Source organism: Equus przewalskii, chromosome 21, assembly GCF_037783145.1.
Source record: "Equus przewalskii isolate Varuska chromosome 21, EquPr2, whole genome shotgun sequence".
NCBI classification, from domain to species: Eukaryota; Metazoa; Chordata; class Mammalia; order Perissodactyla; family Equidae; genus Equus; species Equus przewalskii.
The window spans coordinates 21,597,934-21,620,568 of record NC_091851.1 but is presented as its reverse complement, the minus strand read 5'-3'; the positions used below and the strand labels follow the sequence as shown (position 1 = coordinate 21,620,568).

Genomic DNA, 22,635 nt, shown 5'->3' with positions numbered 1-22,635 from the left:
CTGTAAAATGGGAACAATAGAATCTCTTGCCTCAGATGGTAACAAAGTCAAATGAGGAAATGCCCATAAGGCCTGAAGCTCAATCTGTCAGAGGGCGTGGTTCATGCTGGGTTTTGAGGTTTAGCTGGTCCTCACAGACACCGCCAGACTCCCTGTTACGGCACTATCTGCTCTGATTTGGCTGGTGCCCGTGCCAGAACACACAGTCATTGTTAGCTATTGATATATTACTCGTCCTCCTCCCCTATCTGCCCGATGCATGTACACAGTAAGCGCTCAGTCATTGACAATGCAGCCCAAGAATGAAAGACACCAGCTGGAACAGAATACAGAGGCTGGTTCCAGACTGAGCAAGGCCCCAGACCCAAACAGCGGCTCACAGCTGTGAAATGTCTTCATCTCGAAGGGCCCTTAGAGTTAATTTATTCTAATCCTCTTACAAATGTATATATTTTTTCTTGACATGCTTAAGTGTTGGAAAATCCACAAAAACACAAAGAAGAAATTAACTGCTGTCATTATAAATGATTATATATATATACATGTGATATTACAATTATGTATTTAATATATATTTATGTTGTACATAGTGTTTTGAAACATACTTTTAAAAAGCTTACTACTTGGTTAGCATTTTCTCCGTACATTAAATATCTAACTACATTAATTTTTTTTTTAAAGATTGGCACCTGCGCTAACATCTGCTGCCAGTCTTTTTTTTTTTTTTTTTTACTTTCTTCTTTCTTCTTCTCCCCAAAGCCTCCCGGTACATAGTTGTATATTCTAGTTGTGAGTGTCTCTGGTTGTGCTATGTGGGACGCTGCCTCAACATGACCTGATGAGCGGTGCCACATTCATGCCCAGGATCCGAACCAGCGAAACCCTGGGCCACCGAAGTGGAGCACACAAACTTAACCACTGGGCCACGGGGCTGGCCCCTTAGCCACATCATTTTTAATGGCTGCATAATATTCCTCAGTCCCAGCCCTGGTGGTCTAGTAGTTGAGTCAGTGCTCTCCACTGAGGCCCAGGTTTACTTCCCAGTCAGGGAACCACACCGCCCGTCTGTCAGTTGTCATACTGTGGCAGCTCTTTGTTGCTGTGATGCTGAAAGCTATGCCACCAGTATTTCAAATATCAGCAGGGTCACCCACAGTGGACAGGTTTCAGTGGAGCTTCCAGACCAGACAAACTAGGAAGAAGGACCTGGCCACTTCCAAAAAAATTGGCCATGAAACCCTGTGAATATCAGCGGAGCATTGTCTGATAGAGCACAGGAAGCTGAGAGGATGGTGCAAACAGACCGGGCAGGGTTCCACTCTGTTGTACACAGGGCTGCTAGGAGTCAGAATCCACTCAATAGCACTAACAACAAAATATTCCTCATCAGAAAATGGGTATAATTAAGGGTACCTGTCTCAGAGGGCTACTCCACGAGCACGGCGTAATATCATGTAAAGCTGCCTGGCATGGGAAAAGCTCAATAAACTGGTCTCTACTGCAGGAGAGAGGCATATAACCAATCTCCTTTCGCTGAGCGTTGAAGTCATTTCCATTGTTTTGCTGTGATAAATAACGCTGGGCTATATTAATCTTTGCTCATGTCTGTGGTCATTTCCTTAGTAAATTTCAGGACTGCTGGGTAAGCATCTTTCCATATTAACCCACTCATTGTGCAGCTAGGGGAACAGAGAGGGAAAGGGGCTTGCCCGGGCTCACATAGAGTTAGCTGTAACGCGGGGACTAGGAACCAACGGGGGCCCCTAAATGGTGCCTCACCCAGCTGGGAATCAGGGGAAAGTCCCGGCTGAGCAAGGGGAAGAACTAGGCTCCTGAGGCAAAGCGCCGCCAGAACAGCAGGCGGGCGGCGGGGCGCGCGCTCCCGGGGCGGGGCTGCGAGCGGGGGCGCGCTCCCCGGGCCGATGCTGAGCGGTCGCCCGGCAACCCCGGCGGCGCGGCGTTCGAACGGAAGCGAGAAGCCAATCAGGATGTCCGGGGCAAACCATTCCGCTGGCGGCGGGGAGGGCGGCGCGCTCGCTTCCCCTTCCTCTGCGCCGCGGGGACCTTCCCTCCAGTGGGGCCTTGGGACAGGGGTTGCCTGCTCGTCGCAGGTGCGGCGGGCGGCTCCGAAGAGGCGCCTGCGGGTCCTCCCGCGGGGCTGGGGCCTCCCAAGCCGGGTTGGGCGCGCCCACTCCCCGTCCGGGTCCGAGCTGTCAGCCTCTCCAAGACGCGCCCTGGAGGAGCCGGGACTCGCTTAGCGCGGGGTCCAGGTGAGGGCGCGGGTGGTCTGGGGCGCGAGCCCGGGTCTGGGGTGGGGGGACTTCGTTCCCCGAGTGCCTGCTGTGTGCGTCCTCTCCGCGTCGTACCCGCCGGGAGGCGGTGGTACCCCATTTCGTGGATGAGAACGCTGAGGCTCAGAGACGCGAGTGTCCCAGCTTGGCGACGTCTGGCAGAGAATCCAGTTCTGGTCTCTCTGCCCCACCTTGCAGTCTCCAGTCTAGGTAGATCTAGATTTGCCTTGAGAGGCCCAGACGGGCAACTGCTGGTCACTTTCTCAGCCTCTTATCAGCAGGGCCACAGCCCGTGGAGCCCTGGCTGGATCACGCCCCTCCCCCGCGCGTCCTCGGGATGCTCCCTCTGGGCATCCGTCTTCCCTTCTCCAGAACGCCTGAGGTTGGACTCGGGGCTCACTTAGGGCCCTTCTGCCTACGGGATTCTGAAGAATTACAGTGCTGTCCCTCTCAGAGGGCCGCTCTGGGGGGAGTGGGCAGGCCTGACGTTCTGGATTAGGTGCCAGGTGGGCAGCAGATGCTCTGGCGTCGCTGTTGGACTCTTGAGAATCTGCCCCAGGCCGGGGGAAAGGATAGGGCAGCTCCTCAAGCGAAGCCACTAGTCACCGGAGACTTTGGAGTTGGGGGTGGGGCCGAGGACCCCCTCCTGGTGGAGCATCTGACCCAGACCAGGCCCTGCCTCCTGGGGGTGCCCCTTCCCCCACGTTGCTATTGTTGGTTTCCTTCTGTAGGTGGGGAAACTGAGGTTTAAGATAAGCCCCTTGCCCAAAGTCACGCAGTCAGGCTTGACAACTGCTGGAGCTGGCTCCCAGTCCGTCTGGCTTCAATCTTAGAATCCCCGGCACTCAGAATCATGGCCGTGGAGAGTCTTGAATTTCTCCAAAGGGAGTTGCTTATTCTCTCTCTTCTGCACCCTCCTCCTGGCTCTGGGGAGAGGAGCTCTGGGCACTCAGAGAGAAAAGGAGTCTTTCATTCATTCCTTCAACAAATATTTATTGACTTCATATACCCTGCCCTCCCCTGGGTCTATTTCGTTTTCCTCAGTAGCATTTCCCGCATCGGATGTCCTATAATTTCACTTATTAGTAGGTTTATTATCTTCCCTGACTGGGATGTGTCGTAAGGAGGGGCCAGGGTGAGGTGAGCGAGGCACTCGCCTCCAGCACAAAATTGAGGGTGCCCGTAACCTCCGTAACTACATAACTCAAGCTAACGTTTATGGACCATTTGCTGTGTGTTCTGCTGGTGGGAAGATCCACCCGGATGGCCTCCATGGAGCACAGGCCCCCAGCTCTGTCACAATTACTGTGCATCCCTGGACCCAGCAGTCCCACTTCTAGGCAAAATGACATAGATGCGTTGATGCTGGAGTGTGGTTTGTAATCGGGAGAGACTGGACACAGGCTGAGTGGCCATCAGTGGGGGCTGATGAGCTCTTTACGTACTGACGTGGCACAACATATATCATTAAGTATATTAATAACGTTATAATTCATATATTAATAACATTAAGAACAACATCTATTATTGGGTAAAAAGAGCAAGATGAAAACAGTACACACAGCATGTTGCCGTATGTGTAAAAAATAGAATATACGTCCATCATTGCTTGTATGAGCCTAAAATCTCCCTGGAAGGACATAAAACTGTCTGGTCACAGTGGTACCTGCAGGGAGGGGAACTGGGTGACTGGGGACAGGAGTGGGAGGGAATTTTTTCTTCTTCATTCCCTTTATAGCTCTTGAATTTCGAACCATGTGCCTATATTGCCTGAGTGAAAAAAATATACATGTATTCATTATAGGGAATGTATTTAATCATGAGACCACTGTTTTGTCTGTGATCTGTTACTGACTTGCTGTGCGACTTTGGGTAAGTTTCTTCACTTCTCTGGGCCGGGAAAAGCCATGATGGTGAGCTCAGGCCTGGGCAGAGGGCAATCCAGGACGGGAAGTGAGCCTGGCTGTGGGTCTGTCCCAACCCTCACTTTCCCCATCCTGTGTGCTAGGCCCTTCCCTAAGGCTTTGCATGTGGTCTGTCTCTTACTCAGTCTTCACTGCAAGCCCCTTTGTCCCCATTTACAACCTCAGGTGCAAACTGAGGCCCAGAGGATCGAGCTGGAGGAGACGGCCCGTCGGTGTCTGCGCCCACACCCCTCCCTCTTCCTGAGGTTTGTGCGGCCCTGGGCCAGGCTGCCTCTGGACAAGGCTGACTCCAGGCAGGCCAGGGCACAGGCATCTGGGGAGACTCCAGAAATAGCGTGGGGCCTGGTGTGGCCCCGGAGGATGCCCCGCGGGGTGCCTCTGACCCGGACAGCTGGGCTGAAATGGAGCTGAGGGCCGGCACCCTCCCCGCTGCCTGGAGCCTTCCTGATTCTCCTCAGGGCAGGTGAGGGCCTCTCTGTCTCCATCCAAGTTGGGGCCAGGCTTCTGCTGAAAAGAAAGAGAAGCAGGTGGAAGGAAGGGTGGGGTGGGGGGTGCAGAATGTCATAAAAATGATAAATGTCAGAAGCCAGCCCTCTTGAGCACTGACTACGTGCTAAGGACTTTACAATGGTGAACGCAGTTAATTCCCTCAGTTCTGTGACGCATGGTCCTTACTGCTGTTGCCATTTCTACCGTTGGAAGGGAAGCCGAGCACTGGCGAGGTTTAGCAACTTGCACGAAGTGGCCTCGAGCTGGAATTGGGATCCAGGGAGTCTGGCTCCAGACTCTGCCCCGTCTCTTTTTCTTTTTTGTTTGGTTAAGTGTTTATAAAATAAAATAAAGTTAACCATTTTAACCATTTTTAAGTGTCCACTTCTGTGGCATGAAGCACATTCACATTGTTGTGCAGCCGTCACCACCATTCGTCTCCAGAACTTTTCCTTCATCCCAGATGGAAACTCTGCCCCCATTCCACAATAACCTCCCATCCTCCCGTTCCCCAGCCCCTGGCAACCTCCATTCTACTTTCCATCTCTATGAATTTGACGACTCTAGGTCCCTCCTATAAGTGGAATCGTGCAAGATTTGTCCTCTTGTGACTGGCTTATTTCACTTCGCATGTCTTCAGGGTTCACCCATGTTGGAGCCTGTGTCAGAATGTCCTTCCTTTTCAAGGCTTAATAACATTCCATTTCATGAATGTACCATGTTTTGTTTATCTCTTCATCCATCGATGGGCACTTGGGTTGCTCCCACCTCTTGGCTGTTGTGAATAGTGCTGCTGTGGACATGGGTGCACAAACGTCTGTTCGAGTTCCTGCCTTCACCTCTTTTGGGTAGATACCCAGAAGTAGAACTGCTGGATCCTATGGTCATGCTATTTTAAAATTTTTGCCTGACCGCCATACTGTTTCCACAGCGGCTGCACCATTTTATATTTCCAAGAGTGCACAAGGGTTCTAATTTCTCTGCATCCTCACCGACATTTTCTGGTTGTTTTTTTTTTTGTTTGTTTCATAAGGGCCATCTTAATGGAGGTGACATGATGTCTCATTGTGGTTTTGGTTTGCATTTCCATCATGATTAGAGATGCTGAGCATCTTCTCCTGTGCTCATTGGCCATCTGTACCCCTTCTTGGGAGAAATGTCTCTTCCAGTGACTGCACTCTTAGATCCGTAACCTCTGAGAGAAGCCGCTCAACATTCTGGGCTGACGAAGGCCTCACCCAGGGGCTGGGCACTGGAGCATCTGTTTGGTTGAATAGTTGTCACAGCTCCCATTTGGGTGGCGTTTGTCATGCATAGGCCTCATGCTGGGTGGGAGGCACTGTTAGGAGTCCTGTTTCCCAGTTAGGGAAACTGAGGTATGGAGCAGTTGAGTATGTTACCCAAGGTCTCATGGTGGAGCTGGGATTTGAACCTGGGCAGGCAGGTCCCAGAGTCCATGCTACAGAGGTGGCTGGGGATGGAGCGGAAAAGGGCCCTGCAGACCGTGGACCCGGCGTGCGCAGAGGAAGAAGTAGGCTCAGCTAGAAGTGGCCGGATCCCAGCTTGAATGGGGTGACTAATGGCTGGAAGAGGAGGGGGACAAGTGGTGGAAGGTCTGGGGCACAGTCGGGGGTTGCAAGGAGGCATGGTGCTGAGGGGTCTTGGCCTTTGAGGTGGCCTGAGTTCCAGTCCTGCCACTTGCTCCGTGGTGTCCCGTCTTGTGCTTGGTCCTTGGAGTAAGGAAATATGGAAGAGTGTGATGGAGTTCCCAGCCTAGTGGGAGAGACAGGTAACAAGTGATTGGTAAGTGACTATCTAAGATGACAAGGTGTGATGGATGCTTGGAAGGAAACAAATGGGTGAGAGAGTTGGCAGAAGCCTTAGGGTGGCCAGGGAGGCCTCTCTGAGGAGGTGACATTTGAAGTGAGACCTGCAGGAGGTGAGGGAAGAGGTTCCAGGCAGAGAACAGGTGGTGCAAAGGCCCTGAGGCAGGAAAGACCTTGGTGTGTTCACGAACAGTGTGGAGGGCTGCGTGGCTGGAGCAGGAAAGGTTGGACATGAGGTGGAAGAGGAGGGCAGGGACTGGATCCCAGAGGGCCTGAGGGCTGAGTGGAGAGCTTGGATTTTATCCTAAGGTGGTGGGGGCTGGTGAGGTGTGGGAGGGGGATACTCAGAGCTGTGATGAAGCCTGATTTCTATTGGGAAAGCATTGCCATTATTATAGTCTCCTGGTGAGTGGCCAGAGCCCAACACTGAAGACTGTCTCCACCCCTCCTCCCCAGACCCAGGCCTGGGTTCCAATCTAGGCTCTGCCATTCACCAGCTGTGTGACCTCAGGCAAGTGGCCCCACCTCTCTGTGCCTCCTTTTTCTCAACTGTCAAAGGGCATACTGGTAGTACCTACCTCACAGGGTAAGTGTGAGGATTAAATGAGTTGACATATATAAAGAGCTTAGAACAGTGCCAGGGACAAAGAAAGCACTCAGGCAAGGTCTTAGCTATTTTACGACAATGGTTATTGTTGCTTTGCTTTTACTGCTTTAGTGCCTAACTAGCGCCCGCAACCCCACCCTATTGTCACCTCAGTGGAGGGCCAGGCGGGGACCCAGCAGGCCATGTGGGGAATGAAGGTCTCGTAGCCTCCCTCACCCTCTAAAATCAGGCCCCAGAGCCTGGAGGAGGCCTCAGGGCTGACTCTCCCCCCAGGGGGAGGAGCGCTGCTCCTTGGTCACTTCCTGTCCCCTCCCCTCATGCCCTGCACCCTGATCCTGGCACAGCCCCCACCAGGCACAGACGTGGACTTGGGCCCCCTCTGGTCTTCCCAGGGCTCAGGTCTGAGGCCAGTGGTCACTCCCTTCTCTGGGCCTCAGGACCCCAGAGGAAACCAGCCTAACCAAATGAGCGGCCAGAAGTCACCTCTTAGGGCTTGGGCTGGCAGAGGGGACAGTCACCTCCCTCTCAGGGGTTCCTTCCTGCAGGATGACAGCCTCCTCATCTGTAAAATGGGAGTTCAATACTTCCTCCCTTCCAGGGTGGGTCCAGTGCCCGGCCCTCAGAACTTCTAGTTATTATTATTGTTATTGCTGTTGTTACTAACGTTTACAGCTTGCACCAAACTTCTTCAGGCCCTCAGAACCCACACTGACCTGGCCTAGAAGGCGGGACTCTCCTCGCTTGACAGAGTGGAGGGCCAGAGAGGTCCAGTAACCTGCTCAGGGACACGACACACAGCTAGAAAGGGGGAGGGGCATTAAGTCTCGGTCGGGGGCGGGGAGAGAGACCAGGTTGGACTCCTGGGGTGACTTTGGGCACTGACTCAGCCTGTCCCAGCCTCAGTTTTCCATTAGTCAAATGGGAATAATAACAGAGCTCACCTCGTAGGGGCTGTTGGGAAGATTAAAATGGGTTAATTAACACCAGGAAAAGCGCTTTCTTGTGCCGGGCGCGGTGAACGTTAACTGGGGGTCATTGTGACGGTGGGGGAGGGGGAACTCAGTTTCTGCATCTCCTAAATGGGTGCGCGTGCCGAGTGGGCCCCGGGGGCTCCACGCGGCCGATGTGCAGGTGGGGAAGGGAGCCCAGCTCGCGGAAGGGCTTCCCGGGGCCGGTCGGGGCCGCTGGACCCAGTCCTGGCGCCGCGCCGACTGCCAGCGCGCCCGGGCTCGGTTCTCCGCCGCCTGCCTTCCGTTCTCCCCTTTCGGGTAACACCTGGGTTGGCGGGTTCACCTGCTCGCAGCCGGCCGCCGGAAGTTGCGCAAACGCGTGTTACCTGAGCCCCAGATGGGCTGGGCGCAGGAGCGCAGTGCAGCGGCGCGGGCGCAGCCAGGTACGTGCGGGCCGGGGCCGGGGCCGGGGCCGGGGCCGGGGGCGTCCGGCCCGGGTAGAGGGCTGCCAGGGCACTCCTCCCTCCTCAGAAAGGCTGGGACTCACCTTCTGGCCTGGACGAGACCGCAGGAGCCGTGCCGTCAGTCCCCTCATTTGGGAGCCAGGCAAACCCGGGCGCAGAGAGGGGCGGCTAGCGGCCAGAGTCACACAGCGCGCTGCCAGGCTCGCGGCCACCTCCGCCGCCGGGAGTCCCCAAGATTGCTCCGAAGTGGGGAAGGGCAGAAGCCAGACCAAGGATCCGGGCTCCCCCCGCTGCCCTTCGGCAGCCTCCTGAGGCTGACGCCGGGGAAGCAGGTGGGGAGGGGGCACGGTGGGGCTGCCTGCCCCGGGGATGCCAACGAGAAGGGCCCGGGGCCGGCGCATTGGGGGCCATTTGTGGGTAATATTTGAAATTCATGGGTGGGGCGCTGGGTGGGGAGAGGAGGCCTCAGAGAGGACACTGAGTTCCACCTGGGGACTGGGACCCTGGCCTCAACTCCCAGGAGCCGCCGCACCTCCGCTTGCCGGCCTGTGGAATGGGGCTTGTTGAGGTCAACTCACTGACCTTTGTCCGTGGCCCGGGCTTGGACAGCCCTTGCGGAGCGCGCTTAGAGACCCCTGCGGGGGCGCGGTCTGCGGAGGTGGGTCAAACACGATTAAAATAGGGGGCGCGGTTCCCGGCGCGCCGGGTGCTGAGGAATGCCCTCGACCCGGGTTATCTCTCCATCCTCCCAGTGACCTGGAGGCTCAGCAAGGTCTATTTTTAACTGCATGTCACAGATAAGGAAACCGAGTCTTTAAGAGGCGCAGCTGTTTGCGCAAGACGCACGGCGGGCGGTGGGCGAGCCCCAGCGAGCGGCCCCGAAGCCGGGCCAGGCTCCGAGCGTCTGTCCCCGCCGCTCGCCATCAAGGACCCCTGGGGTTGGCAGGTGGGGCCGGAGGGGGCGCGCGGGGCTTCTGCGCTGGCCCTGCCCGTCCGACCTTCCTCTTCCGCGGATGGTGCCCGGGAGCGAAGCGCCGCCAACGACGGGTTGGACTGGTTTGGGAGGCGGCGGCCCGGGGGTGGGGCAGCGTCTAGCTCCCCGGACACTGCGCAGCAAGGCTGCCTTTCCTGTCAGACCCTTCCCGCCTGAGGCCTCCTGGGGGGGCGGCCCTGAGTGGGGCAGCCTTCCTTTCCCACCTAGGCCGCCCCCTCTGCCTGGGGAGCAGCTCTGGGTCTGGGCCACAGCCCCCGAGGTTCTGTTCTCAACCTGCCATCGCCGCAGAGGTCTCAGACTCGGGGCTGGGGACTAGATGGGGGGGAGGGGGCAGATGTGTTTTCAGACATATTTCGTTTGCCCCGTACATGCAACGTTTTTAAAATTATTGTTATTGAATATGCTAACATTTAAGAATCTAGAGTTTTGAGGCACTTCTGGATTTCCAGCTTCCGAGAACATTCTGCACCTACCACTTTGGACCCATATGCCTGCAGTAGGCTGGGTGTGCCCTTGTCTAGTTTATGCCTGACCTGCCCATTCACATTTGGCCCTCATAGGCATTTCAATTCAATAAAAATTTATTGAATACCTATTATGCGTCAAGAGCAATATCTTGAAACTGAGATCCAGCCAACAAAGCAGACAACGCTCTGGCCTCAGAGAGCTGATACTCGAGGGGAATGGGAGCCTCCAAGAGTGAAACTACCATAAATGTGACAGACGAGTACATTAGGCTCCCTGCGAACTTCTGTCTCATCTATTGGCTCTGGGACCTGCGTTGGTCACTTCTCTGAGCCTCAGTTTCTCCATCTGTAAAAATGAGGTGACAATGACTCATCTCACACCCTTGTTGGTGGGTTACAGGAGAGGATGGTGTGAAACGTCTGGCCCCACAGTGGAGGTTCCTGCTTCTCCACCCCACTCCGGACTCTCCCCCTGGAATGCCGGCTGTCTTGGTGGGGCTGTCCATACAGCTTTCAGCTCTGGATGGAAATGCGCTTCTCTGTGCTGTCTAGTACAGTGACCACTGGCCACATGTGGCTGCTGAGCCCTTGAAATATGGCTAGTGTGATTCAGGATCTGAATTGTAAGTTTTTATTTAAAGCTAAGGTTGAGTAGCCATATGTGGCCAGTGGCTATTGAATTAGACACACGGGTCTAGATGGCTTGAAATGCAAGTCCCCTTGGGGATCATCCAGACAAAGTCCCTTTTCCCATTTTACAGACGAGAAGGTTCAGGACTTGGTTTATGGGTTTCCTTCTGGCCCATCTCCAGGGGGGCTGAGCAGGCACTTTGTGGGCCCAGCCCTTCCTTGGAAAAAGGGCCAGGGGTGGCCTGATGCCTGGGGCACCAGCCCTAACGCTTAGTGATCATGTGGACACTTGTGCACCCACGTATGGGCCCTCCTGCCTGTGGGTGCCCATCCCACGGCCGCTGGCAGATCCAGAGTCTGCTGGATGCTCCAAGCAGGGCTGTGCCATCTTGGGTATTTCCAGCTTCTCTCGGAGAGCTTAGCTCAGGGCTGACGTTTCCTTGACAGCTATCCGTGGCTCACCGTGGGCCTGGCATTGCAGTCCCATGCTGGAAGCTGATGGGTGTCTGGACTCCACTGGGGCGGGGGTGGGGATTTTCTACACTCCTCCTCCACAAGCTCTGCTGCTGTGCCTGGGGCCTGGCGTGTCTAGGCAGGTGGATGGCACAGGGCAGCTTCCTGCCTGGGTAGGTGAGGGATAGGGGTGGTACCAGGCTCCCTGTGGGCAGTCCAGGTGGGGTGTGGGGTTGGAGCCCTTTCTCTTGGTCACGTAACCCCACGACCCCTGCGCCAGCACTTCCTCGCTTGGAGGCAAGGGGCAGAGCCACTAACGTGCAGAACGGGCTTCAGTTCCCCCTCTGCAAAATGGAGCTGTTAAGAGGACCCATTGAGGCTGAGCCGGCTGGTACCCACCTTGGAGCCCACCTTGCTTCCTTTACATCGTGTCTTGCTCTGTTTTTTTCTGCTCAGGCCTCCCGTGTCTGTCTTCTTTGGCATCTTTTTTTTCCTCTGCCTCAGCTGGGCCGGGTCCTCGGAGAAGGAGGGGGAGGGTTGTGGGCGGAGCCACAGGCCCTTCAGCTCTTGCTCTCTGCCTGCTGATTGGCTCCCTGTGAATCAGGGGCGTGGCCTTCACTTTTAACAGCGAAGGCGTCTGGAGCCCCTTTCAGTCTTTGCTGAGCCTTTGTCTGAGCGCGCTCAGCTCATCTCATCTCTTTCTTTCCTCCCCTGCAGCCGGTGCCGGTGTCCAGCTGCCAACTTTCTGTCTGGATCTGGCTCCTCATTTCTCAGGTCTCCTCGGACCGAAGCCCTCGGAAGGTATGTGACGGCCATGCCTGTGGACACGCTGACTCCCGGAGCCCGGGACGCCCCCGCCCCACCTTTCCGCCTGCGGACCAAGGTTCCCGGCTACCTGCTACGGCGGCCAGCAGACGGTGGAGTCCGGAAACCTAGTGCCGTGGAGCGCCTGGAGGCCGACAAGGCCAAGTATGTCAAGAGCCTGCATGTGGCCAACACGCGTCAGGAACCTGTGCAGCCCCTGCTGTCCAAACAGCCACTCTTCAGCCCCGGGACTCGCCGCACAGTGCTTACACCTAGCCGCCGAGCCCTGCCTGGCCCTGGCCGCCGGCCCCAGCTGGACCTGGACATCCTTAGCAGCCTCATAAACTTGTGTGATAGTCCCGTGTCCCCTGCCGAGGCCAGCCGTACCCCCGGACGGGCAGAGGGGGCCCGCCACGCGCCTGTGGCCACCCCGCCACGTCCGCCGCCCAGTACGGCTGCGGTCCGCCGAGTGGATGTCCGTCCGCTGCCGGTCTCACCTGCCCGGCCCTGCCCATCGCCAGGCACTCCTGCCGCCTCCAGCCCAGCTCGGCCCCCAGGTTTGCAACGCTCCAAGTCGGACCTGAGTGAGCGCTTCTCGAGGGCAGCAGCTGACCTTGAGCGATTTTTTAACTTCTGCGGCCTGGACCCTGAGGAGGCACGGGGGTTGGGTGTGGCCCACCTGGCCCGGGCCAGCTCGGACATCGTGTCCCTGGCCGGGCCCAGCGCTGGGCCGGGCAGCTCCGAGGAGGGCTGCTCCCGCCGCAGCTCCGCCACGGTGGAGGAGCGCGCCCGCGAGCGCGTCCCCTACGGCGTGTCGGTGGTAGAGCGCAACGCCCGCGTGATCAAGTGGCTGTACGGGTTGCGGCAAGCGCGGGAGACCCCAGCGGCTGAGGGCTAGGACTCCGCTGGACGGGCTTTGGCCACAGGACAGATCTTAGAGAGGCCTTGGCTCCTTGACCTCTCCTGCATGCATTACATGCTTTCGGGCAGACCAGAGGCTGCTGCCTTGTGTGAACTGGGATGGAGGTAAAGCTCAGAGGCTGGACCAGCATCCACCTGGCAAGGACTGACCATGGAGAGTTGCCTCTTGCATTTGGACCACCCCCTACCCCTCATGTGTAGGGTTTTTGATGAGTGTACCCCTGCTTGGTCCCTTTCTGGGTTTGGATTTGGGCCACTTAGCCCTCCCCACTGCGAGTGAGGGGCCAAGAGATCTCGCCAGGCCTGTCTGCTCAGCAGTTCTGTTTCCTTCTTCCTTCCTTGGCCTCTGTCCTTTGCTGACTTCCTCTTCCTTACCCAGTGGGCCCTGGTTCCCTGGGAACTCACCCTGTTGTGGGGGCAGGGAGAAGTGGCCTGTCCCCTGTTCTTTTCTGACCTTTGCAGCCTGGCCTAGGTGGGTAGACTTCTGGAGGGACTGGTTAGTAGTCTCTGCTGCTCTGACTTCTCTCCTCTTGGTTAATAAACACAAATGCTTGTTTTTCAAGGGCTGGGCCATCAGACTCTCTGTGTTCACATGGGGAAAGGGTGGGAGAAGTCGGGGCGGGGCCTTCAAAACTCAGGAATTGTCCACCCCAGGGTCTGGTGGGACATGAGGCCATTGGCTGGGCTGGCCTGGGACTTGTCCCATAGGGTTCTCATAACCGCTCTGGGAGGCTGGGAGGCCTCCTTCGTGGAGGAGGAAACTGGGTCTGGCCACAGAGTGAGTCTGGGTGGACCTGGGACTAGGCCTGGGGTCTTTCCCCTACACCAGGAAAGGGACCTCTCCCACCACCTGCCCGGTTCCCAAGGGGGTAGGAAGTTCAGAGAGGGCAAACCCTGAACTTGAGATCACACAGGCCATAGATTGGAGGTTGCAAGTGGGAGTTTTTGGAGAAAGAGGGACTTGGGTGGACGGCACAAAACTGGTGGCCTTGCCTCCCACTCTGGGTGCTCCTGGACAAGCCAGTCTCCCTCTCTGGGCCTCAGTGGGAGAGTGGGACCGCACAGTCCTCTTTGGGTTGGGGAAAGAAGGAGGTGCCTGGCATTGGGCTTTGAGGTCTCAGCTCCTTCCCCTCTCCCTCCAGGTTAGTGACTTGCTGGGAGACTCCCCTTGGCCCGGGGCACAAAGGGTGAAAGCCGGGATGGCCTCTGCCCCGTGGGGTAGGCGTGGGGAGGACTGGTGGTGCTTCCTGTCCCGCAGCCTGCAGGACTGCGAAACAGGAAGCTCTGATGTGGGCCTTGGTGACAGGTTTGATGTAGGTTTTATTTTAAGCATAAAGAGGAGATTTCCGTTGGGCTGTTGACAAACATCCAGGTCAGCCCAGCTGTCTGTCTGTCTGTCTGACAGTCTATAACCAGCCCCCAGGGGATTGAGCTAGGCCTGAGTGGTTCAGGGAAACAAGGGGAAACTGGGTTATAGACAGATGGTGTTCAAGCTCATGAGAATGGAGACCACCCCCTCGTGATACAGATGGGGAGACAGGCACAGGGAGGGTGATGCCCTGCTCACGGGCACCCAGCAGGTTTGACAGTGCAGGATCTGGGCCTCATGGTCCCCATGTTAAAGGAGTAATGGGGTCGGGGGGCTAATCAGGGCAGAGTCTGCAGAGGGGGCGTCCTTTGGGGTGTCAAAGACCAGCCCCTCGGGGCAACTTGGCCAGAATTCTGTACTAAGCATTGCCCCTTGCTGTGACCTGCCAGCCCCCCAGAAACCCAAGTAGGTGGGTGTGTTGGCTGCATTTCACACATGGAGAAATGGAGGTTCCCATCCCAGCACTGCTGGCTGATGTGCCGGGAAACCCCTCGTCTCTGGAGGAGGCTTACGAGCCGGGCTCAGACTTTTCACACTCATCCTGTCTGTGAATCCTAAAGGTGACCTTTCGGGGTCACCTTAGAAGGTCACCTTTTGTCTTAAACCAGGAGGGGTAGTGGCTTGTGGGTTGTCACAGAGCAGGTCTGCAGCTGGGGTCACACCCCGGCCTGCTGGACACCCCACGGTCAGCGGCAGCCTGGCTCCCTGATTCTCTGGAGACGTGCTCACGTCTCCCCCATCCTGGCAGCCTTTCTTCCTTGTCACTTTATTGAGCACCTACTGGGTGCCCAGCTGTGGGTAAGACAGACGTGGGTCTGGCCATGTCTCGGGGTAGGGAGTGGGTAGCGAAGAGCAAGCACCTAAATAGTCAGTCATATAATGTGGAGCAAGTATGGTCCGAGACTTCTGCCCTAAGACGAGAGCTGCTCCCAGGAGCCGGGCCAGGCGGTAGCTGAGAAGGGCACTGGGAGGGGCTGTTGGAAAGACAGTCGAGAGAGACTCTTGCAAGTGGAGAAGGTGCCAGTCTGAGCCTTGACTTCTCAGATCGGGGTTTCCCGGTTCCAGGAGGGCTTCCTCTCTGCCAGGATTCTGGAGCTACCAGCCTCCCTTATGGGGATCTGTGGAGGGAGCAGCTGGGGGCTTCGGCCACTCCCCCCTATGCCCCAGCCTGCCAGCCCTGGAGATCTGGGGAAACAGCCCTCTATTGTTCTGCCTCCAGTTGGAGTGTGAGGGGCAGCGAGTGGCAGCCGCTGTGTTTCAGCCCCTCTGAGGGCCTGCAGCTGCTGCCCCGTCCCCTGTGGCTCCCTGGCCTCCATCGCAGCTCCCCCAGGCCAGACTGGCCCCAGCTGCCTAGCCCCTAATTAGGCAGAGATGAGATCTGCTCCCTGATCGCGTTCCCACCGGCTAATTATATACACGTGGGCTCTGGAGACCGGCAACCTGGCTGCTCCCTTCTGTCAGGAAGGTGTGATGGGCCCCTGGGAAAGGCACCCCTCCCGGCCTGCTGGACCTCAGTTTGCTCTTTTGGCAGAGGATGGGATGTGGCTGGAGAGGTCTGGTCCCGTCCTTGGGGAAATGGTTCTGGTTTTGCTACTGAGGCATTCGAGGGGAGGCCCCATCCTACCTGACGTCCTGTGTCCAGGGAGAGCAGGAAGGGACTGAGGAATCTATAGGTCCCTGACTCTAGGGTCCCAGGGTAGGGTGGGGACATAAGCGAGAGCATAGTGACAGCTGCCCCCCAGACGGACACGCACATAGGACGGCTTAGAGATGTGCGGGCCGATCCAGGCCCCGGACAGAACATCCAGGTTTCTAAAAATTTAATATTTTTCAGGTAATACATTCATGTATTTCCTCCAACACTTTATTAGGAAAATTTTCAAACAAAGAAAAGTGGAAGGAATTATACAGTGAACACTGGTATACTCAGAGGTATACTACTAGAGGCACACTTCTTAATATTTCGCTGGATTTTCTCTATCAGGCCTCTATCTATCCCTCTATCCATCTAGTCAGACAACTTATTTTTTTGAAGCTTTCCAAAGAAAGTTGCAAACATCAGTGGCCTTCTCTTAAAGGCACTTTAGCTGGAGTTCAATATTTGTTTACAGTTCTTTTTTCTCTTTTTTGCAGGGGGCGGGAGGTAAAATTTACATGCAGTGAAAAGCAGAGATCTTAAAGGTACCATTTGTGAGTTGAGACCGTGCATACTGTACCCCACACCCCAGCCGGGATACAGAGCAGCACCCTCGCCGCAGAAAGTTCCCTCGTGTCCCCTCGCTGTCAGTTCCTGTCCCCACCTCATGGATCTATCTGTGCATCTACATAAATTAAAGAGCACTAAGAAAAACACCCCTTTGCTCTGTCCTTCCCATTTCCGGCTCTGCTCCCCAAAACAGCCCACGTCCAACTCTTTTAGCTGTTTCTTCTGGTACTTTCCTCCGTATTTCTAAGGAACATGCTGTTCCTTGCTGTTTTCTTGATTAATTTTAGGCAAGTATTAAAATCTAACTTTTTTTTCCTTTTTTTTTTTTTAAGATTGGCACCCGAGCTAACATCTCTTGCCAATCTTCTTTTTTTTCTTCTTCCTCCCAAAGCCCCCCAGTACATAGTTGTATATTTTAGTTGTGGGTCCTTCTGGCTCTGCTGTGTGGGACGCTGCCTCAGTGTGGCCTGATGAGCGGTGCCCCGTCCGCGCCCAGGATTTGAACCGGCGAAACCCTGGGCTGCTGAAGCTGAGTGCACGAACTTAACCACTCAGCCACAGGGCGGCCCTTAGGCAAATATTGACTGACTTTCTGGTGTGATGTCTGCTCAGGGTGGCTTTTGTGGCCTGACTGCCTGGGTTTGAATTCCAGCCTTTCCCCTTACTGGCCATATGACCTTGGGCAAGTGACTTAACTGCCTTGTGCCTCAGTTTCCTCATTTGTAAAATTAGGGTGGTAAGAATATTTCAGATTTTGGATTGTTATGAGGATCCAACATGTAAAGTGCCTAGAAGAATGCACATTGCCCAGTAAGTAATTAAAACTGTTTCTTTATATAATTGTTATTATCGAAGAAGATTTAAATTTCTCACCCTCCTCTCCTTTCAATCTGCATTTATCACAGTTTTCCATTAGATGGATATTTAGTGTTATTTATATTGTAACTATACATATGAATATGTTCCTGCCAAGTCAAATTGCATGTGACAGTTACATTTCCTTTCTTGCGAAAGTCTTTGTTTTTCCTGGACTTATTACCTGCTTTGATTTTCATTCCCTTAGTTTCATCTTAACCCATCCTTAGTTCTTTGACGTCCTCCATTTCCCCATAGTTACGCATAGAAGATAATTTATTGGTTCCAGGTTCCTTCCTGGAACCCTTCGAGGGCTTTTTAACAACCTCCCTACCCCCTACTTTTTAAAAGGACGGTGGAACCAGTTTTGAAATTAGGATCTCAAGCACAAATACTATCTGTAAGAGAGCTGGTGAGCGCTCACTGTGTGTCCCTGCCCACTTGGGTCTGTGAGAGGGGTAAAAACTGGAGCCGTAGCTCCCGCTGCCGGGCCTCGCCGTTTACCCACAGGAACCCCTCAGTGCCGTCTGCTCACCGGTGCAAACTCTGGCTCATTCTGTGCCCCTTGCTTGCTTCATCCATTCATTCAACAAAAGTCTGCTGGGTCAGGAACACAGAGCTTGGGCGTCGTTGACCCACCTATTCCCAGATTGGCGTTTCCATCAACATGTGAGCAGCCAGGAGAATGGTCTGGATGGAGGGGTGTGTGGGGTCGGGTCAAGGCTGAGTGTGTGTGTATGTGACCTGTAAGGGGAGTGTCTGTGTGTGTGCTGACAGATTTTCTATGAAGGCCATTTGTGTACATATGCATGGGTGTACAGGTGTTGTCTGCACAGTGTGTGTTCAGGTTGGTGTATCTGTTAGTCTTTGCTGCATAACAAACCCCCCAAACCCAGTGGCCTGAGACAACAATTTGTTAGCCCTTGATTCTCTGAATTGGTGGAAGGGTCTGGGCTCGGCTGGGTGGTTCTTCTGGTCTAGGCTGGGCTCACTCATGTCCTTGCAGTCAGCCGGGGCTGGGTGGTCTTGGAGCCCCTCCCTCACCTGTCTGGCCGTTGGCAGACTCTTTGCTGGGTGTCTCAGTTCACCGCCATGAGGCTAGCTTAGGCTCATTCACATGATGATCCCAGGGCTCCACGTTGGGCAAGAGAGGACAAGCTCCAATGCACAAGAGCTTTTTAAAGCCTCTGCTTGTATCATGATTACTAATGTCCCATTGGTCAAAGTGACATGGCCAAGTCAGTTTCAAGGGGTGGAGAAACAGACTCCATCTCTTAGTGACCTTACAAAAGGATGTGAGGACAGGCATGGAGGAATTGCTGCAGCCGGTTTCCGATGTACCAAGCCTGTGTTCCCGGTAAAGTATCGGGGAAAGTTCCCAGCTTTGGAAGCAGAAAAACCTTGATTTCTGATGCAATCACTTACTTGCTGTGTGACCTAAGTTAAGTTGCCTCACATCTCTGAGCTTCGTAAGCTGGATAAAATGGAATGAAATGAGACGATCTTCATTAAGTGCCTGTGCTAGTCATTTGCTCATTAATGTAACACATATTTACGAGGACCTACCCTGTGCCAAGCAAAAGCCACAGCCTGGGGGTATCGTGGTGAACAAAATGAACCCAAACACCTGCCCTTGGGAAGCTCAGTCTAGGTTGCAGACACGCATTAATTGATCATCCCAATAATTTTATGGGTCCTGGAAGGAAGGAGGGGCTGCTGACCTGGCCAGGCAGGTCTGGAAGCCTGAGATATTTGAGCTGAGATGGGAAGGGTAGGTAGGAATTAACCAGGAGAAGGGATAGGAGTGGAAAAGGATTCAGATGGAAGGAACAGCGTGTGCAAAGGACCTGTGGTGGGAGGAGTAGGTTCTAGGAACAGGGAGAAGTTGGATGGGGCTGGACCTGGAGCGCAAGGGGAAGATTGTGCGGGGTTGTGGGAGCCTTTGAACAATGTGAGGGTCTATCTTGTCAGGCAGCCTGAAATAAAACCCGGAGGTCTAAGTATCCTCTACGAGGCCCTCATGACCTGGATTCCTGTTACTCCACCCACCTCTGCTTTACCTACTCTGCTATGGCCACGTTACGTCCTTGCCATTCCAGAAACAACCAGACACATTCTTACCTCAGGGCCTTTGCACCTGCTGTTTCCATTGCCAGTGTCTATCCTACCCTAGATATCCACGTGACCCGTTCTCTTACTTCATTCAGGTCTCTGCCCACATGTCACCTCCTCAGAGATGCCTTCTCTGACCCACCATCTCACTATCCTCCCAGCTAAACCATCAACATACAACAGTCAGTAGTTCCCTGCCCTGGTTTATTTTTCTTGCTAGAAAATTACACATAACTCCCTGACTCACAGTCGACAGAGGCCACGTGATCTGTGTCTTGTCTGTGTCTCTCACTGGAGGGCAGCTCCAGGAGGCAGGGACCTTACCTTGCTCTATGCCGTGTCCCTATGCCCTGGGGAGCAGTAGGTGTTCCACAGACACTTGTTGGATGAAGGAATGGGTGAAATGAGTGAGTGGAGGGCACACTGGAAGGAACTGGCTCCTGGAAATTGGGAGGTCTGGGTTCAAGCCCCCGCGGGGGAACCTAGAGAACCTGTTCGCCTCTCTGTTCCTTGGTTCCTCCAGCTGTGCTGTGCGGCATTTGTGGTCTCGAGGTAGGTTCCGGGTTTGGACAGGAAGATTCCAGGCTGCGGAGGGGACAGGGCCTGGGGGAGGAAGGGACTGGGGGCCTCCCCCTGGCCCTCCTGGGGATGAAAATAGCCCAGCTCAGCCCCCAGGGTGGCCCCCCCACCCTCACTGTGGCATCCGGCTGGAGCCAGGGGCCTCTGTGGAACCTGCCAGCCTGGCGCTGGGCTGTGACCGAGGCTGCCTGACAGCTGGGCCAGGCACCATGGGAGGGCCTTAAGGGCAAACTGGGCCTGTTGGTGTCCCCAACCTCCTCCCCCACCCATCCCTCCTCCCTCAGTGTCCACTAGCCGGATAAATCCCTTAATCCTCCATGTGCCTGCAGCGTATCCAGCTTGCAAAGCTCTTTCTCTGTCCGTGTCTAATTTCGCCCCACACAGTGGCTGGTTTCCCGATGGGGACGCTGAGGCTCAGAGAAGTCAGCTGCCTCACTGGAGGTGACACAGCTAAGACATGGTGCAGTTACCGTTAGAACCAAGTCTGGCCAAGCCCTGCCCTGCCAGCGTGTGTGTGTGTGTGTGTGTGCACGTGCGCGCGCGCGCGCGTGTGTGTGTGTGTGCCTGTGGGGTGGCATGGCTGCAGTTGAGCCTCACTACCAGCACCTCCCTTCACCGCCGGCCCCCGGGGCTCTGATAGGGTGTGGTGCTTCATGGATCCACAGCCAGGCTGCCTGGGTTCAAATCCCGCCTTTGCTACTTCCTAACGGGAGAGACTGTTGGGACCCCATCGTCCCCCCACCTCAGTGGCTGCCAATAGGACAAATCCCTTAATCTTGGACATTATCAGGACTAACCTTATGCATTGACCGAGTTGAAAAAATTTGTCGCCAGTATTTAAGCGTGTAAACCATTGGAAGAATCACATGTACAAACTAACTAATGAGCATCTGTGCGGCCCAAGCACCAACTGTGTGCCCCGCACAGAGCCGAGTGCTCCCAGGGGAGCTCGGTCCTGCAGTAGGGGCCCCTGCAGGGGAGTCCCATTACCATCTCCTCCTACGGAGGCTCAGAAAGGTGAAGCCACATGGCTGAGATCACACAGCCAGGGAGGAAGGTGAGTTTGGGGGTGGCTGAGGCCCAGCCCTCACCTCTCTGGGCTTCTTGAGACCTAGTGGCGTTTATTCAGGCAGATGTGTCACTCCCTGTCTACATCTTGGTGTTGCTCTTGGCAAAACAGGGTGGGGCAGTGGTGAATGGCGAGCTTGCCCCGGCTCAAGGGGTGGAGGGGCCCCGTCCCAGTCCACGGTCACCCCCCAGGAACGTGGGCTCAGTGGGGTCAAAGCTTCTGAGTTCTCATGAGAGTCAGGATCTTAAAAAATGTTGAATATGTTATTGTCTCGCTGTTTAAATGTGGGTAAGTAACTATCTGAATGTAAAAATACCCCACACAAAGGGTATAATGTTTGTTACGCCATTGTTTGTTGCAGCAAACAATTGGAAATATCCATCAGTGGGAAGTGGTTAAATTGATGGGAGCTCAGCACGCAATGGGATCCCACGCAGCCATGGGAGGCGCCCTGCACACGTTTGATTTCGATGGCAAGACACAGGGCGAGATGTGGAACGGCATGCGCACGCGGTGTGCTGCTGTGTGTGGAACCCGGAGCATGTGTGCATACACTCAGGTACAGGCGTAAAACCTCCCTGAAGAGCCACCCGGGAGCCCTGCACAGTTGCTGCCTGCAGGGGAACCGGCTGGCTGGGGCCAGGGCTGGGCACGAGACTCACTCCTTACTTTTTGTACCTTTTGAATTTTGAACCCTGTGAATGCATATCTGTGCAGAAAAAATAAAAATAAATTTAAATAAAGTAGACAGCAAGAAACCTGAAACAGACGGACAGACAGACAAACATCAGGCCTGCAGGCCCAGTCAGGTCCCCCCTCTTCTGGGGCAACCACAGACCACATTCTGGGCTCTGCCCAACTTGGTTTTGTGGCTCTACCCTCTACGGTAATATTTTGGTTTCCCCACGCACAGCACCAGTGGGAAACTCCAGCCAATGGGCATCAGGTTCCAGGCTGGGCCACCTGCCAAGGTTGGTGGTGGGCAGGACACAGCCCCAGAATGGCGTCATCCAGATGCCTGAGTGATGACATAGCCCCGGATGGAATGATGACACTTCCCGCAGTCTCACAGGCCCTGCAGGTCTGCTGTTTGTCTTGCAACCTCCAGGTGGGTGTATGGACACCAAAACAACCAACCGTATTAACTCACTCTGAGCCTTCAGGGACTGAATTCATCTATCCACCCACCCACCCATCCATCCACCCATCCATCCACCCACGCAGCCATCCACCCATCTACCCATCCATCCATCCATCCACCCATCCACCCATCCATCCACCCATCCATCCACCCATCCATCCACCCATCCATCCATCCATCCACCCACCCACCCACCCAACCATCCATCCATCCATCCACCCACCCGTCGATCCAACGATCCATCGATCCATCGATCGATCGATCCATTGATCAATCCATCCATCCATCCATGCATCTATCCACCCACCCATCCATCCACCCATCCATCCATCCACCCACCCATCCATCCATCCACCCGTCCATCCATCCACCCATCCATCCATCCATCCATCCATCTGCCCATCCATCCATCCATCCAATATCCATTCAGCACCTACTATGTACTAAATCCTCTTCTAGGCACTGAAGATACAGCAGAGAACA

The 22,635-nt window shown here is 55.1% G+C and overlaps 1 protein-coding gene across 3 annotated transcripts; it reads left to right on the top strand.

Moving 5' to 3' along the window:
* Window positions 1-1,987: 1,987 nt before the first annotated feature.
* Window positions 1,988-13,383, top strand: FAM110A (family with sequence similarity 110 member A). 3 transcript variants are annotated; one of them, XM_070589023.1, is made up of 2 exons: window positions 1,988-2,270; window positions 11,814-13,383. In XM_070589023.1, the coding sequence occupies exon 2, from the start codon at window positions 11,911-11,913 to the stop codon at window positions 12,796-12,798; it is 888 nt and encodes a 295-aa protein (XP_070445124.1). In that variant the 5' UTR covers window positions 1,988-2,270; window positions 11,814-11,910; the 3' UTR covers window positions 12,799-13,383. The 3 variants fall into 3 exon arrangements, with proteins under 3 accessions (XP_070445124.1, XP_070445123.1, XP_070445125.1); XM_070589022.1 differs by lacking the exon at window positions 1,988-2,270 and adding an exon at window positions 8,220-8,531; XM_070589024.1 differs by lacking the exon at window positions 1,988-2,270 and adding an exon at window positions 8,507-8,884.
* Window positions 13,384-22,635: the final 9,252 nt, after the last annotated feature.

Bases quoted from the DNA above. Each gene is read 5' to 3' on its own strand.
- FAM110A (XM_070589023.1), top strand. From the start codon at position 11,911: ATGCCTGTGGACACGCTGACTCCCGGAGCCCGGGACGCCCCCGCCCCA.